Source organism: Gouania willdenowi, chromosome 9, assembly GCF_900634775.1.
Source record: "Gouania willdenowi chromosome 9, fGouWil2.1, whole genome shotgun sequence".
In the NCBI taxonomy this organism is placed as follows: Eukaryota; Metazoa; Chordata; class Actinopteri; order Blenniiformes; family Gobiesocidae; genus Gouania; species Gouania willdenowi.
The window spans coordinates 21,467,794-21,485,937 of record NC_041052.1 but is presented as its reverse complement, the minus strand read 5'-3'; the positions used below and the strand labels follow the sequence as shown (position 1 = coordinate 21,485,937).

At 38.8% G+C, this 18,144-nt stretch overlaps 1 protein-coding gene across 1 annotated transcript in view; it reads right to left on the bottom strand.

Annotated features, from left to right (window-relative positions):
- bin3 (bridging integrator 3) overlaps positions 1 to 18,144 on the bottom strand; it is a 37,828-nt gene that overhangs the window by 5,353 nt on the left and 14,331 nt on the right. The window contains exons 4-7 of the mRNA XM_028456546.1: positions 13,684 to 13,745; positions 11,934 to 12,070; positions 6,240 to 6,280; positions 635 to 776 (exon numbers count right to left, since the gene is read on the bottom strand). Of these exons, the coding sequence (XP_028312347.1) occupies positions 635 to 776; positions 6,240 to 6,280; positions 11,934 to 12,070; positions 13,684 to 13,745 (382 nt within the window). The remainder of the gene's footprint in view (positions 1 to 634; positions 777 to 6,239; positions 6,281 to 11,933; positions 12,071 to 13,683; positions 13,746 to 18,144) is intronic.

The following is an 18,144-nucleotide window of genomic DNA, read 5'->3' as shown; positions in this document are numbered from 1 at the left end:
TGTGAACGCATTAGTGGGCAGACCGCTGTCAGCATGGACTTATGGAATGCACAGTGAATAAATGTGATAATCAGAAATGCAACATATTGTTCAAACTGCTGAATTATGGGCATGGTCTCTGCACCTCAGCTGGTTTTGATTTCACACACCAGTTGAAACGGCGTCCATTGTTTGGTCCGGATCAGGTCTTTAAGAGCACGGGGATTCAAAGGGCAGAGATGGAAGGGTCTCTTTAAGCCTTTGTTCCCCTGACGGTGCTTTTCTCAACGTGTGTGGGTGGCTCACCATGTGAGGATGTGTTAGAGGCAAGCGCTATTGGTGGCTATGTGTGTGCTTCTGCAGTGGCCTCATGGTGCACGTACGTGTGTGTGTGTGTAAAATTCTCAATTATGTGCCTGTAGATGTGCAGCGGTGCCGTTTTGAAAAGGCACTACTTGAGAGCCCAGTAGCTTGCGTGGGTGAGGGCGCGCACATGTACAGTGTGTATGTGCTCAACTATTTTTGTTCACATCCAGTCAGCATTTGTCTTTCCCACCACCACCACCACTTATTGGGCCTGATTCACAATACATGTAAGAGGGAGTGAACTGTGCTCCTGTGCTGGAGTGGAGCAACATGTGCACGCTCTACAAACCTGGTGCAGTTTGACCATAACGGGGCCCGTTTTCTCCTTTTCTTCATATTTCTCCACTTTGGACTGCAAGCGTTTGTAGTCCTGCAGCGCCTGCTCTCGACGTTTCACAGCCATATTGAGACTGGGAAAGACACCACTGTACCTAAAACAAACCAGCACATCCACAAACACTTTATGCATTAAAACAAAGCAAAGTAGTAAGATTACAAGTAAGCAGGAAAAAAAAAAAAAAAACACAATAAACACACATACTCGCTCTCTGCAACGCACCGCATCTTAATAAAAGTCATTATGATTTAATAAAATCCCCCTCCTCAACATCTTATTGTAGAGGTACTTCCAAACCCCAGAGGACAGCTCTGCATTAAGCTTCCTCTAATCTATTATCTAATTGCCACGGTTCAGAATGGCATGAAACAATTCATTTTGTGACAATTATCATATTCCAAATGAAAATATATTCTTGCAACAAGAATCCCAGTCTTGGGCACTAAAAATAGGAAAACATTCATCTGTAACTTAGCAACAGGAGTCGGTGCTTCATCCTGGGACTTATTGCACTGATTTTTGTGGCAGCTTTTAATGGGAAACAGGAGTCCTGTATCCTGTAAACATTTGGTCTCAAATCAGCTTTTAAAAAGTAAGAATTAAAGTTAACAGATAGGAAACACTAGCAAATATTACTGTTTAAAGCTGATTTTTTTTTCATTGCATTGTGAGAACATTAAACAACAAAAAAAGAGACCATGGTTTAAATAATAAAATCCCAGCAGTTATTAAATTAATCTCAAGGACAAACAATTCTTATTAAAACAATTCAGACCTCCTAAAAATATAGAGAAACGGTATTTTGTGCCATGAAAGCTGCTGGGTTATTCACATAGCTGCCTGCTACATGTGATTCAGTAAGAAACAATCATAATGAGGGATTAGATATCGCTTTTTTTTTTTTTTTTTTTTTTTGAATGACTCATTTGAAGCGTTTCATCAAGTGTGTAGGCTTACTACTACAATAGTTTTTATGTGCTCGTAGCATTATAAGCCACAAAGTGTGTGGGCTTCATGATTTACGTTCCTCTCCATGCCAACCTTGGCCCTCGCTGTGCAGCAGATGAGGAAATCACCAAGAACCCGAGAAGTGAGTGTGAAATACTGGGCTACAAACGTGTACCAGAGCCCGACGGGCGAGGAGGACCAGAGAGGAGGGGGAGGGGTAAAAAGTGACGTGGGTTGAAGCTCTGTCTCAAACAAACAGAGATTGTTTCCAACAGGAAGTTAAGCAAGGAGTGGTCTTATAGTATTTCAGTGACATCAGAGCTGTGCGCGGCCCAGCCCCACGGCCCACGCTCTCCTGCTATTTATAAAGAACCACTTTGACCAAGTTTATGGCTGCCGTGGAGGCTCTAGCGTATGCATAATTCAAGTACCAAGGGATTATGTAACTGTCCTCGAGGCATTTCTGCTCTCTAGCAGTTTAATTACAACATAGACACAACCTAGCTCTTAGATGACAAGTTTGTAGATTGCTCACCTGCATAGTGAGATTTCCTTAATACTCAACAATAACAGCTAAAATAACTTAATTGTTGACCCGTTACTGCTCAAGTGGCTTTGTTTTTGTTTAGTAACAGTGACTCAAGTCAATTCTCACTTCTTGTTATTAATGAAACACATAAGGACACGTGGGCTCAAGGTGATACATATTATGAAACAAAAGCTCAGCCTCAAACTGTCCAGACTCTGGACATTCCCGTGGACAACTACAGCTCAGACAGTGAGGTCTGCCTTTCTGGTTAGTTTTGTCTGGATCACATTTTAAGCTGAGAACTGCACAGGGGGCACAAGGGCACACCACACACTATGTGAGAGGTCAGAGCGTGGTGAACGGCCAGGATGAAAATGGCACATGAACCCAAAAGTGTTTAAGAGTAGCTGCCAATCCACAAGCAGGGCCTGTCTGACCAGTCTGCCAAGCCCAAGTCTGGTCTGGAAGTCTCGAAGCCTGGCTGTACATTTTGAATATCACCACAGAATAACTCACAGCAGTGAAAAACACAGAGCGAAGCTGCTAAAAATACGATAAAGGGGAATACTTCAAGCGCAAATTATCAGCTCTGACCGTCTTGTCAAGACCTAATGTTGCATCACATGGCATATTTGTTCAAATGTTTGCAATGAAGAAAAATCAAAACCACTCACATAAGTAGTTTAGGCAGAGAAAAATATCGGACTGTGTCGTACAAGCGGCAATAACTTGTCTGTTGTTTTTGTGAGTTTTAAACGGCAAGGCCAAAGACAGCGTTTACATATGTCAACTGATGCTATCAGACCAACAATTAAAAGTTTGTCTTCAGAACTCACAACACGTTCAATGACTATCTGGCAAAAAGAGACATGTTGGTTTGCCCCGTCTGAACTAGTGTTGCACAATTATTAACATTTTAATAATGATCACAATGATTTTGGCTGCCACGATTAAATTAACCTGATCGTCACTGTATTTGTGATGGCACTATGTATTAACATATTTATTCAGTTAGCATTGATTACATTTTTTTAGTATTCATCATCATTCTTATTTAAAGTCTAAATTTTGCACTGAAAATATATGTTAAAATACAATTATTATTTTTTTAATCTAACATGATGGAAAATTGTTAATAATAATTGTGATTACAATATTGATCAAAACAATCAGGATTATCATTTTGACCATAATCGTACAGCCCTAGTCTGGACCCGACACAGAGAGAAAAAGAAAAAAAACAGTCTCGACTTCTGCATCAAACCAAAGAACATTATGAGTGGACTGGGTTACCAGGCGTTGATGACGAAATGCAATATTGTATTCACACTGCATTCATAACACAGTCATTCTGTGATTTTGCTGAGGGAATAAAACTGATGTAAGCAAAAAGACCCAGTGATTTGATGGCTTTTCAACAGTTTGGGGAAAGGAAGTTATAGAAGAGAGTGCACTCCCTTTGTTTATAGTACATTTTATTACACAGTGTGTTACACACATGCACACACTAACACCTTTGAAAGTGCTCCATTAACATGAATCTTTTCTTTTTTTTGCTCATTACTAATTATTCTTGAAATGACACAAGATCACCAGTAAAATATTCAGAGATGAGTAAACAGAAACATGTTCATTAGTGAAAGACTAATGGAATCTTAATGGAAGCTTTTGCCCTTTGTTTCTCTATACAAGAAAATATGATGAAATAACTAATTATCCCGAGTTTGAAACGCTAAAGAGATGAGCCAGTTTTTGTTGGCCATGATGTCTTTTAAGAAACTACCGGTAATCTTCTTCCTCTGCTTATTTACAACTTAAAGTTATGAACCACAAAAACACGGAAATATTTGGGTTGCTGTTTTAGCGATTGGTGTGTTATAAGCGTGCACTGTCTTGAGACACTTCTTCTTTTCAACCAATCCCTGATTGTGGTCCCGGGAAACTGGGCCCATTGCCATACTCTGAGCCTGCCCACACGTCCGCTGTCGCCCACCAGGAAGAGGAAATTAGAACCATTCCATCCTGTCATTGCTCCACCACCAGAGCACATAAGGAAAAATGGTTCTCACTCACACACGCACCGGTACATGCACACATATCTAACCTATTTGTTTATTAATTTTTGTGTTTTCTCTTTAGTTTATTTTTAAGAATCACACGTTTAGGGTGAGAAAGTTCAACAATAATTTACTACAAAAACAATGTGGAGAAGTCCTTCAACAAAGCACATGTTTAATTTCCAGGGAGGAGTCAAGTGGAGGAAGCAAAACCTTAACAAGCACTCCGGAAGACGGGTGGGGAAGTCAAACCCCTCCCTTTAGTAACTCTGCTTTGCCTGTATATGTGCATAGAGTGAGATTTGAATGATACCCAAATTTATTGTTTCTCCAGACTCCATATCACCACAGCAGCAGTTAATTTTCAAGAATTTTAAATAAACTGTCATTTAAGTATAAGTTCCATCTTGCAAGTGTGAAGAGCAGTCCTTTAGCTAATAAGATGCATTTATATGGTTTTGTTTGACTTTAGGAAGAGGAAAAAAAACATGTGAATGAAAATAACTACCAGTGATAATGTAGCTTCCCCTCTTGTAATGTGTCGGTCACAATTATGTTTAAACTTTAAATGTCATTTTCACAGCCGTCTCACGGCGCTGTACTTGGCCATAGCCTCATGTTGGGGGATCCTGCTGCACAGCATTTGTCCACTTCCCTGCTTCAATGCGACACGATCCGTAATTATACAAGTGATTGACATAATAGTGTTGAGAATACATGTTGCTGTAGGCTGCATGGCCTGTAGTCCCACAGATGTGGCTAACTGAGGCCTTGCTAATACATTTGTATTTTACATAGATACATTTAGGATAGAGAAGTAAAAGCCCAGAGAACATATCTGAGCGTATCATTACAATAGTGATATTATAGGTATCAGTTGGTATTGCTGTCTACAGAAGCGGACTAGGGCCAATTTTGATGGAGAAAATAATTTTGGGAAAATCAAGAATAAAGTCAAAATGTCAAGAATAAATTTGAAATTTCGAGAATAAAGTTGAAATATAATAAGATAAGATATCTTTATTGTCACTGTACAAGTACAACCAAATACTGTTAGAGCAATATAATATAAATACAATATCATAATAAAAGTCTGTTTGCTAATAAAGTCAAATCTACGGACTAGGTCAAATTCGCCATATACGACAACAGTCCCATCAAAACTGGCACTAATCTGCTTCCGTACAGCTTCTCAATAGTCACAGACTGGAATGGTTTTTCCTTCTGAACATTTTAAGCATACACAGCATTTTGTAAGGCAAGGCAAGGCAAATTTATTTGTACAGTGCATTTCTTACACAAGGCAACTCAATGTGCTTTACATGATAAAACATCCAATTGTTTAAAATCAATAAGGACATTTAAAATCATCAGACAGCCACAATCTGCTATTTGCTGTCAATATGGTGAATTTGCTCCCGTCAGCTTCCGTAGATTTGACTTTATTAGCAAACCTTCAACTTTTATCACAATATTGTATTTTGAGTTCATTTCTAAATTCTAGATTTCGACTTTAATCTCATCTTTTAGACATTATTCTGGGCATTTCATTTCAACTTTATTCTCGAAATTTCAACTTTATTCTTGATTTGCCCAAAATTATTTTCTACATCAAAATTGGCCCTAATCTGCTTCCATAGTGATCAGCCAAACAAGTTGCAAAATATTGAATATTGGCCAAAAATCCAATATTGTGCATCCCTAACATGCAATGATATAATCATTTTGTTATCATTTAGAAATATTGTGAAAACTGCAGGATTTCTCAGAAATAGCAAGCCCCCACAAATTTTTGCGTTCATGTTTCACAATTTTCTGAAAAGAACTGACTTTTTTTTATATTCAACAAAAAAAATCTAAATGACAGTTAAAAGTGGTTTGTCTATATTTAAGTAACACAAATACATATAGTCCTTTTCAATAAAATATGACATTTGTTTGAATTACAGCAATGCATTGAAAGTCAACCCCTAAAAACAACAGAAACATCAGTAACGCCTGATAATTGATGACTGACACTTACTTTTTCAGAGGGTCTATAACCGTTTTCTGGATCTGGGTGACCTGCAAGGGAAACAACAATGTGTTACCACAGAAAACAATCACTCCGACATCAAGGGAAGCGGTATTACAAATGTTTTAGTTTTTTTTTTTTTTTTGACAAATTGAGTGACAACAAAAATGTAGTTGCAGCCAAATAGCTTCTACGTGTCTCAGTCATTAGCTCCAAAGGGATGCCACAAAACTACATCAACAATTGTCTGTGTTTTAAATAAATCTCCTTAGAAACATGAGGAAGGGGGGGGGGAAGAAACTTTCATGACGTTGACTTGTCTTTCATTGTACACAAGCCCTGAGGAGAAAACCCTGAATATTCATTGAGCTTGCAATACAAAAGGATGAAACTGTCAGGGGACGGACATGAAAGCAAAGCCCGACTGATTTCAAATCCTGCGAAGGGTGGGCTGCCTTACAAGATGAAAGTTCTCTACAAACAAACATTTTAACAATAACAGTTTAAATTTTTCAGCATTCTTCTTCTGCTTGACAGAACTGACAGGAGAGAATAGAGAAATTGGTGTGTTAAATGGGAGAAAATGTACATCCCATGTTGAGGCCTCAGCACCAAGTTTCAGTGACTAAAGTTAGCATCTAATTAGTTAAGTTTCAAACTTTCCAGTGTCATTTACAACAGTGTTTCTCAAATGGGGGTACCTGATGGCACTACAGATAGAGAGTGAGTGGAAAATGAACAAAAACCGTGTCAGTCTTGGCACCACCCCAGGCATGAGATTACCGGAAATGATAAAAACTATAGAAATAAATCTAATCAGGAGCCACAAAATCAGTGTTTTTCAACCGTGGGGTCGCCTGAAATATCACAAATATTACAATAGATTTTTGAACATTTTTCATAATCATTTATTTTAAAAACAAAATGTAAATGCACAAACTTAAACAACTGTATTTCTATACTTTCAAATCGAGTTCAACTAAAATGCAGTAAAAATAAATAAATAAATGAATAAATATTTGAGCTCAAACAATATCAAAAACTAATTCTAGAAAAAACATATTTGGGTGACCAGAAATTCTTGATATCAAAATGGGGTCACAACTCAAAAAAGGCTGGGAACCACTGCACTAAATACCGCTCCTTTCCACTTATGTACAAATCAAGATTCTTTAAAATGTGCATCACCACTCATTCATTCCATCATTATAAATAATAAGAATGCATTAGATTTTATATAGTGCTTTTTCACAGACGCTCAAAGCGATTTACATTGATGTGCGTCATTCTTTCACTCCACACACGGTGGTGGTAAGCTACTATTGTAGCCACAGCTGCCCTGGGGCAGACTGACAAATGCCAGGCTGCCATAGCGCGCCATCGGCCCCTCTGACCACCACCAACAATCGTTCACACACCACATTCATACTCTGCAATGAGGATGGAGTGCCTTGCCCAATGACACAACGACAATGACGTGGATGCTCTATAGTTGTTTTATAATCGTTTTCTAAGCAAAATGTTGCAGTCGGACAAAGGGGGAGGGGGGTAATTGGATTCATAAATAAGAAAAAGAGAACCACTGGTTTACATATCAGAAATGAAGAAATGAAGCCAACCAGTTGAATACAGCAAGTGAAGAGTCAAAATAATTTAAAGCAGTGACAGCAAAGAGCAGCTCCTCTAATCATATGTTCACATGCTATTGGAGGGACAGTCAATCACACAACAACAAGGAAGCAAGATCGCAGCTGTGCTTTGTAGAAAAGGCCCTGACCATCTCTGAGAACACACAGCAACACTCAATGATTCACACAGGCAGACTTCCAAGTACAAAATGGTTGATTGTGGTTTGAGGGAAAACAGACAGCCAATAACAAATAAGTACATGGGAATTCACATTTTCTTTGTTTTACATATTCACACCATCTTCCCCTCCCCTACTGTAGCAGCGCTGCGGCTTCTGAGGTAAGAGCATGCAGCGAGGAGGGAGAAGAACAGCGGCAGATTTGCTTAAGCATGCTGGTGCCCTCTACCCTCTGCCCCTTCCCACAGAGAGGGGGGGCAGAGATATTCCTTGGAGGCCCTGTAGAGCCTGAGGCCGACGCTCAAGCAGCAGTCTCCATCAGTGAGTCACGGGGCAGAGGCCATCTCGGCACACAGGCCTCCTAAAAATACACACAGATCGCAGAGGAAATCAATATCCCTCCAAACGGAGCATCCTCTACTGTGCTGCTGCCATCTACACTGGGGCTCAGCTTCAGCAGCAGTGTGCCGGCGGGTCTGTGCGCCCTCCTCAGCCCCTGAAATAAACACACAGACCTGGGCCACTGCTGCCTTCATTATCACTGCACGTTTTATCTGCTGGCTCTCTCACTTGTGCGCCCTGCGGCAGAACATCTCATATCAACATGGAGGAGAGCAAAGGGTGGATGCTTTTGTGTCTGTCTTACTGGAGCAATAAGGTTTTCTGTTGGGTGCTGTCAGAATCAACAGCCAGCTTGAAGGGAGAAGTCAGAGTTGTGTTCAAGTGAGCAGTGCTGGATTTGAAACACCTAGCAGACCTGGAGGTGATGCACACACACAGTGGACTGACCAGAAAAATACTCACTGTTTCAATATTCTGCCTGTAGCTGACTTTTTACTTCTCTACAAAAGGAAGCACAGCACCCTGCCCATACCTGGACCCGAACACTGTGGCAAAGAAAGGCTTTTTCTTTTTTTTATTCAGTCAGAGAAATAGAGACAAAATTGAATTTGACCAGGCTGTCCAAATCCACTTTGAAATCTAGTTTCAAAAAGAAAAACCTACGTCAATACAGATGATGATGACTGTTGTCTTGCACTAAAATCAAAGAGTCTGAATCTCTGTCAAACACCTCAGAACCACAGAGCCAACAACAACACACCCAAAAACCAAAAAGTAATGCACTGGTGGACACTGAGGACGTTTTGCTGCCAGAGAAAATACATTCAATCGGAGGACAGTCGGGAATCATTTTAAAAATATTTTAACCAGGTGAAATGAAGGAAAAGAAACTGCTAAATACCTTTTAAAAGTTTATTATCTTCAATGGATTTGGGAATATTTAAATACTCATATTTAAATACTGAGCATTACCCTTCCATTCACAACCCAGTGGCTAAAATCAAAACAACAGTGTTCACATTAATAGTTTTACCTGTTTTATCGCTTGCCCATGTTGCCTCTGCCTTATAACTGACTGTATTTAACTCTGAATATTGCATTTTTTTTTGTAATGTTTTGTGCAGAGCATATTTTCTCCCAACTTTCTTATTATTTCTGTTACTTTTAACCTTTTTAAAAGCCTCCTGTGGACAGGTGTTGTAAATTAGCACATGCTAAAACACTCAAAACAATACATCTGGGTTACCAATGTAATTGTGATGTCCATATCAAATAAAGGGTATCAATGTATGAGTCATTTAGATATTTTCAGTCAAAGGGACTGTGAACATTTTTTAAAATACTGTTTCTCATATTGCTTAAAATGTGAAGAATGCAAAGGCACTGAAGAGCAGTCAAACCTGGCAGGAGAGCTCTCCTGGGCGTCCAACCAAACCCAGTCTTGGAACATTTTCACCCCAGGTCACAAACCCACACGTTCAGTCCAGCCTACATTTTACTTTGTCTCTTCACTCTAAATGTCTTCAATACAACTTGATGATCTGTGAGCAGAACCAATCACATTGATGTGTATGGGTGGCGCTCAAGACACAGGAAAGCAATTCAAAGAATAGTGTTCTGCATGATTTTTATATCCCTATCAACCAATTTGGGAGTGAAAGATTACTTTTATTGAAATGAATCTAAATTTTTACATGATCTTGGGCTAGAGCATAGACATTACTCATATACACCAATGGTGAATAATTCATGAAGATTATAATCTTTTTATACCCAATATGTTTTTCCAATGGGTGACACATGGTCTGATAATCCTAAAATACTCCAACTGCTTTTGCAAAAAATAATCAAATTGACTGGCGCTTTAATGGGCATTTGGTTTCTCCCCCTTGTTGGATTTTTGTCTTGTTGTGGGAAAGATTCCAGATTCCTTCAGGTTCATCAATGTGTAAAAAGATAGGGGGAAATTTGATGGCATGTAAAGTGAAAGCTAGGAACACCCACTAATAGAGGAATGAGTCAGGGAAACACAGGGAATAAAAGCAAAAGCTAGAAGCCTCAGTGTGATCTCCTGTGCCCTTGTCTGTATTTTCATTTTTTAAACATCTTCCTTCTTGATGTAGCGTCTTCAGGTTACACATATGTGAAGCTGCTATGATTCACATCAAAACTCCCTGCAGCAAGGATTCTGATTAAAAAAAGTAAATACCCAGCAAATAAAGTATAAAGTTGGAGGCCTAAAGCTTCTGTTCAAAGTACACAGAGAAGGAGAGAATGCTGCTAATAGATGTGACCTGAAGTGTCTTCTTATGTAAGGTTGGCCTATGGGAGCGCTTAATGCTGCTGGCAACGAACCATAACGTTTGTTAAATTGTACCTGTACTTCACCCAGATTTAATCCAAGTTGTTCTCATCTACTAATGATGCCAATGTGAGCCCAAAAATAGTGCCATTTCGGGTGTTTTGACGGAATGGAAGTTGTGTCAAAACCATGACAGATGTTGATTTTGTGGGTTTCCATAAAAACACCCAAACATGGCCAAAACACTGTCCTCCTTTTCTGGTGAAGAAACACAAGAAATCTCACTAAGAATAAAGTAAAAACATTTTCTCAAACAATCAGAAATGTTAAATTTGAACTTTGCAGTCTAGCCTTGTGTCATAAATTTAACATGATAATGTGATGCAGTTCATATAAGTTGTGGTGAAACCACAAAAAAGCATGATTCTTCTTTGAACTATTTTGAAGTATCGTCGTTCTTGCCAAATTTTTCATGAAACCTCACGGCTTTGGCACCACCTTTGAATTCTTCTATGGCATTTCCAATCCCACAATGCAATGCGCAAACCTTTTCGAAAGTTTGTCCAAAAACCCATTGTTTGAGAGGGTCAAAAAAAATTTTGCGAGCGGCAGTTTCAACCTTCAAAATTTGTTTGTGACTAAATTATCCTTTTTGGCAGAATAAATACATTTGAATTATTAATCAATGAGACGTACAGTATTTCTTTATCTGTGTTAAAAGTGTTGATAAGGATTGCAGCTTTAACGTAGACTCATTAACAACGCTCCGGTACACAGGGCATAAAAAACTGCCATTGGGTTGTAGGCCACAAAAGATGGCTCAACACTGGAAACGTGTTAAGAGGAAATGTATGTTTTTGCAAGTGATGCAAAACACAAGACTAAACAAAATCAATAGAAATCAAAATGCCATATTTTCGTGTGAAATTAAACTATGTGGTATTTTACACACCAGTGAGTCATACATACATCAATTTTCACAGCTGATAACCAGGAGCTTGAGTTTTACAGGGGGGACGATACCACAGATGCTTTTCAAAAACAGCAGAAGGAAAGGCATACGTTTGGTTTTCATAGCACGGGCAGAATGACATTGACAAATCAGAAAACATAATTTCAACAAAACCTTGTCAACCTTCCTGCTTGGAAAGAAAGTTCCACCTGATACCACTCTCATAAAGACTGTGCCAAGAAAACCAAACCGAGTAGAAATGTAAGACTCTTCAAACAGAAAATTGTGAATAAGTCTGACCTTTTCCTGGTTGAAAGCATCCATCCTTCTCATGGCTGTATCTAATGCAGACATGGACTCTAGGAAGGCCTGGTCCTGCTCGCACAGCGGGTTACTCAGCAGGTCTGCAGAAATCTTCACTGCTGCCTTGGACATGGCTAAATACCCACAAAGGCAGACAAAACACAGGATGCAGAACACGCCGTTAAAACTCAATTCAAAAACAGTGTTCAGACCAAATCAACAGACATAAAAAATCCAAATCCACACGTCTTAATCTAATTTAATAGCAGATTTTTTACTGCATTATTTCATAATTGTGGGGGTAGTTTCAGCAGATTAAACTAAGACTTTAATCATTTCATCATTGTAGTATTTGATTATTCAGGGGTATTCAAAAGTGTGATTTTGGGGGAGAGAGCAAAAGTTGAATAGCACACTGCTGCCCCCATTGTACAGATCTGAGGGGGTGGTGGGCTGCCTGTCCTTTTGAATATTCAACAGCGCACTAAGATTCTTTGCCATGTTTCCACACTGACGGCACCAATTACTGTTAATCTGCACTCATGACACTGTTTAGAAACCAAGCATTTATCAGATTATGGCTTCACTGTCAAAGTAAAATGAGCAGCACTGAGGAGAGTGACAAGAAGGCCTGCATCAAAAACGGGTTTATACAGATCTGGAACAGTCGTCAGCCCTTTCACACCCCTTCAGCATCTCTGAAAAGTCATTTTCAACCAAAACATTATCACTGTGAATTATTTCAGTCTCTGCCATTAAAGCTGCAAGTAACTAACTGCTTCATCTGACAAGTATTGTGTACATTATGGGTTTCTAAAATATCTAAGACCAGCTGATAGTTGTGATGATGGTAATCAAAACAGAAAACATAATTCAGGGCCTTGCTCTAATGATGGATGTTTCCAATATTAAATAAAAGGGCATAGATTGTTCTTCAATACCCACAATATTTGAATGATATATAATGATTTTTTGTTTATTTTATTTTTGAAGTAATATTTCCCTAGTTTGTAAATGGGCTGCCATGTCCTTTGGACGTGTTATTTTATATGTATTTTATTCATTTCTGTTCAGTGCTCCTGGACATAGAATCATGTTTAGGCATTAAAAAAATAAAAATAAATCACATTTAATATTTAATCCTTATCTTCTATATAAGTGCATTGCATTTTCTTTTTTAATAAATTGAAACTGATACCGTTGCTTTTTTTATGACCCCGCGGGATACGTTATTACCGTATTACCGCCCAAGTCTAACAACAGATCTACAAACGTCTTAACAATAAGGAGGCGTTTGAAATTTTAATGACACAAAGAACCCAAAAAAGTCAAGGCGAAAAAGCTTCTCACAGCCTCATACAGTACTTATCGGTCATAACTACAGTTAACTACAATTATATAAAACTCAAACAAATAAATGCAGAGTAAACATGTTTTTGTAGTAAACACATAAATAGCAGCAGAAACTCAACACATACTGAGTTCTAGCTCAATATCAAACAAAGAACGTGACAAAACAGAGTCGTTGCAGTCGTTGGAACAGCCTGTAAAGGAAGATTAAGGTAAGGCTCATATTCTCATTTTATATGTCTTGTCCTTTGTAGAGCAAATGTATCGCTAACAAACCAAGCCAACACAACATCTTTCCAGCCCTGAAAACCTGCCAAGCGACATCAAGTATGTTGGTGAACAAGTGGAGATCAAGCGCACGCCAGGCGGTAACACACAAGTTTGTGGCAGAACGCACCTAAATCAGCCTCAGTGCTTTTCTTCATGTCTTTGTGGAGCTTTTTCGTCTGATCCTCCAGCCTGTGGAACAAGCAGAACAATGATCATCAGCCAGCTTTCATTTTACTGCGACTGCTGCTCAGCATCAGGAAATATAACGATCAGATTTAGGCCAGTGCCTGAATCAAATTGGATTTTATTTTTTCTAAACATAACGACAAGGGCTAAGACAAACTCAAGCATAGTTATTGAGAGAAACAAAAAAAGAGAAATTAAGTATATAAAACTATGTTTTAAAAAAGAAATTACACATTTCATTGATTCCACATAAAATCGTATAACTTATTAACAGATTCCTTCTCGTTTCTGTCAACCACATTTCCATTCAAAAGGATTAATGTCCTCAATCATTCCGCAGCCATATCTCATTGATGGGTGTTAAAAATGGCAATTACCAAACGATGGAGGCAGAAAAACACATGCCATTCATTATATCAATTAGGCAAACAAGGGTTTTAGCTTCTCCCCCGAGAATTACATTGCATCTCTTCTCCTGATTTGTGGCTAAATGAAATATGCCTCTATGGTTTTCATGGATTACACTGAATAGGAAGATAGAAACTGTCATCATCATATTACATTTTTTCCGAGAGAACTGGCCCGAAGAAGTGAGGACATTGGACCTTCAAATATGCAAACCAAAAACCAGAGTTTAGTGCCTCCAAGAACAAGGCTTTGGCACAACTTTTGCAGCTGGGAAACAAGTGCACTCAGAGTTATTTCAGTACAAGCAAAAACACTGTCGCCATTCATTTGTTTTTCGTTTATTGTTGAAGTCTTTATGTGTTTGCATCGAGTCGACTAAGATTTTGTTATTACATCCATTAGAGACAGGGCAGTGACATAACACTCATCTGGGCTAACCCAGTCGTGGCTCTTGATATTTTTCTTTTCCAGATTGTGGTTTGATTATTGGCGACATGTGCTGAACTGTCTGGACAAGCCACAAAACACATAAATTGTTCCCAATGGAGGGGAAGTACATTGCATCATAGATGAATAATCGTTGGCGTAAATGGGCAACGTAACAGTGTGAAGCTTTTTCAAACTACACAAATTATAAAGTTCTAAATAAAGATGTCAGGAAGTTTCCTTTAAATTACACCAGCAGCTATTTTTGTAACAAAATTTTTGTTATATAATGCAGGCTTGACTAGATCAAAATTCCCTCTTCCAACATAATATTTCACGATTGGTAAGACCTGGAGAATCTCCATGTATGGGAAGTGACATTTATTTAAATAGAAAACTTCATGCATTCTTAAGGATACATGCATTCCTTGATTCTATATTGTCAATTTTAGATATTTTATCCAATCTTTCATGTATATTTTTTCTGTGTATTGATCTGCTTCTTTTTTTCCCAGTAAAGGTCTAGCATGCACCAATGTTAGGTTTAATGAAGGCTAATTAACATTTTTAGCACAACTTGTGCTTGACATGTTTTTTTGTTTGTCTTGACGTACGTGTGTGTTTTCCACAAAATCACCACAGACCAGATGGAGGTTGTTCCAAAAATGTCATGAGCAGTAAATGATGTAACTTCATTTCCGACTGTTCATAAGGCAGAAAACAACATTCTGTCAGAACAATCTCCACACTAACTTTGTATGTTCCTCTTACCAGTTAGAACTAAGTGTCTCATGAGCCAAAACTGAATTTTTTCTGAAGTTTTTTTAAAATAGGGTGACACAAATAAGGTCTTAAAGAAACGAACAATTCAAATTTCAACCAACGTCAAAGGAATTCATTAGTGATTCCTCAGGCATTATTTTGTCATATTTAAAGGCTTTTCTTTTCAAACAGCCTTTGTCAAACTTTTTAAAGTCTGTATAGATGACAACAATGCAACACCAAGTGTATGCTGTAGAATTCATATGGTAGATGGGAACAAATAAACAAAAATTAAAAGTAGTGATAGACTAATACATCGGCCACCCGATATTATCGGCCGATTTTTGTTTTACTTGTTCTTGTCCTACGTCACCTGTTTTAAATATTTGTTAAACATTTTTTACTTGTCATTCTACCTCACCTTTGTTAATTTCAATAAATGTTCCTTTTTTAAAAATTGAGACTTGGACCATTTGTTAACATTATTGTGTAATTTTTATGATGTAAATTGAACGAGCAAAAGTAGCATCGGCTCTAAATAACGGCAGTCCGTATCGGTCGTCGGCTAAGGCTGATGAAAAAAAATAATTGGTATCGGCCATAAAAAATCCATATTAGTCTATCCCTAATTAAAAGGCAAAACCATTGGATTACAACTAGGAGTGGTTAATCTGTCCAATTCTTTGATTTGATTACAAACAGAGTTTTGATTAATATTAAGAAAAAACAATTCAATTTTTGATTATTGATCTTCTATTTAACATCAGTCAGCTGATGAATTATTTTACTTCTCTTTTGAGTAACACCTCACAGCACCATTAATCATGCATAGTGTAATTGAAAAATCCAAATTAGGAGGACTTGCCTGATTTATAGTACAATTTAAAAACATGATAATAATCAATCTTTACAAATTTAAGAAGTGATTCATAATAGTCAATAATAAAATTGCGTTAAATCAATTATAATTTTTTGCCCACCGCCCCCAATAGCAACTATCTTTTAAACCTATAGATTATGGTAAAACACCCTTTTCAGTCAATGCTACAGCTTAAAATGTGTTTTTCTCACCACTTCCTCAGAGTATTGTTCTCTTTGTGAATGCAGAAAGATGTAAAAAAATAAAATAAGGAAAACTTACAGTGAAATTGTGTGACACTTTAACTGTCAGGTACCAGTTTAAAATGAAGAAAGGAGTAAACATAAGATCAGGGAAAATTACCCAGCAGCGTATATGCAAAACTCTTCCATTCATGACTCGAGTATTCCGTTTCAGGATCGTGGGTGAAAGCATCAACTATGTAAACAAACATGGTCTGAAACCAATGCCTCCATGCTCTAAGTGTGCTCTGTAGTGCTTGTTTGTGCACGTCCAGACACTGCCTCCCACTTAAAAATGTGTTGCACAATACTGTAGCATCTCCCCTACTCTTAGTGCGCTGACAGAGATGTTCTGGATAATTGCCAGGTGAGCTTCAAATCTCTTTCCAAAAGCTGATAATAGAGTGACCTATTGGAACAGCTGCTGCTCCCCACACAAGTGCACCAGGAAAATGTGCAATCACATCTTCATGTGGTTGCACAAGGCCACTACCAGAGCAAAGGTTCTCAAATCATGGGTCAGGACCCAGAAAAAGGGTCACGGGCCAATTTTCAGTGTGTCGCAGGCATTTCCCTCATCAAGAACAAAGAAAATGTATGCAGCAGAGAATTGCTCATTTAATCTCTAATACTATGTGGTGGTGATTTGATAACCAAAAGCAAAGGTCATTATTTTTCCCACACTTCTTTAAGGCTTTAGGATTAAAACTTTATGCTTTTAATTTCATTTTGGTTGTACAAATATTACTTTAGGCATAACTCCATTTATTAAACAAAACAGTTGACTATTTTCACTATTTTACAAAAAATACTACTGCGGAGTCATTACTATCTTAGGGCCCTATAATTTCCATGTTTTTTTTTTTTTTTTATCTGTCTGCACATGCTGTCAAAGGTCAACACGACAAGAAGTGCAATCTTTTTTAGACAGCAATGCATTTTTTTTTTGTTATTGCAATGAAATAAATTGCATTATTTTATTGCATAATTGTGACCATCACCAGCCCTCCCTAAGGAAGGGTAAGAAACACTTTAATAAAGGGAGAATATAAAAAGAGAGGGCAGCGTTACACCTAGGTGAGGGGGTGGGGGGGAGAGGTGGAGGGGGAAGAGAGCAGGTAGGAGCGATTCAAGGTAGAGAAATGGAAGGGTGGGGAGGAGTTGATTACTGTAAAGTGAGAGTGAGATGTGAAGTTGTAGACGTGAGGCTTAACTATAATGGTGGTGGCTGTGGGCAGAGGGAAGGAGTGAGTGGTAATACCTGAAACAGGTATTTGGGATCAACGTGTCTAAAGTTAAGCCCACTACAAGTTTTATCCCACAGTCCAAGGCATGCTAGTGCATCGTAGACCGATGTATGTGCAAGATAATGCCACTGTAAACCCAAGCGCTGCCCCGGACTCGAGGACGCAGCCAGAATAGCAGAAAGAGCGGGGGCCAGGGAGCCCAGGCAACCCCCTCCCCCGGCCGAGCAGCCCCCCAGACACCAAGCTGGAGACGAGACAAGGACCAAGCCACACCCATAGGGAAGAGGCACCCCCACTCCCCGCCGGGCTGACACCGCTCGGAGAGACCCCAGCAGCACTCCCGCACGCCCCCCGAGACCCACCGCTCCACCATGCCCGACCGCACCATCCTGATGTATTTGCATTCTACACGGTGGCCCAGCCATCAAAAGAGGGATCAGGCCCCCACCCAAAGAACG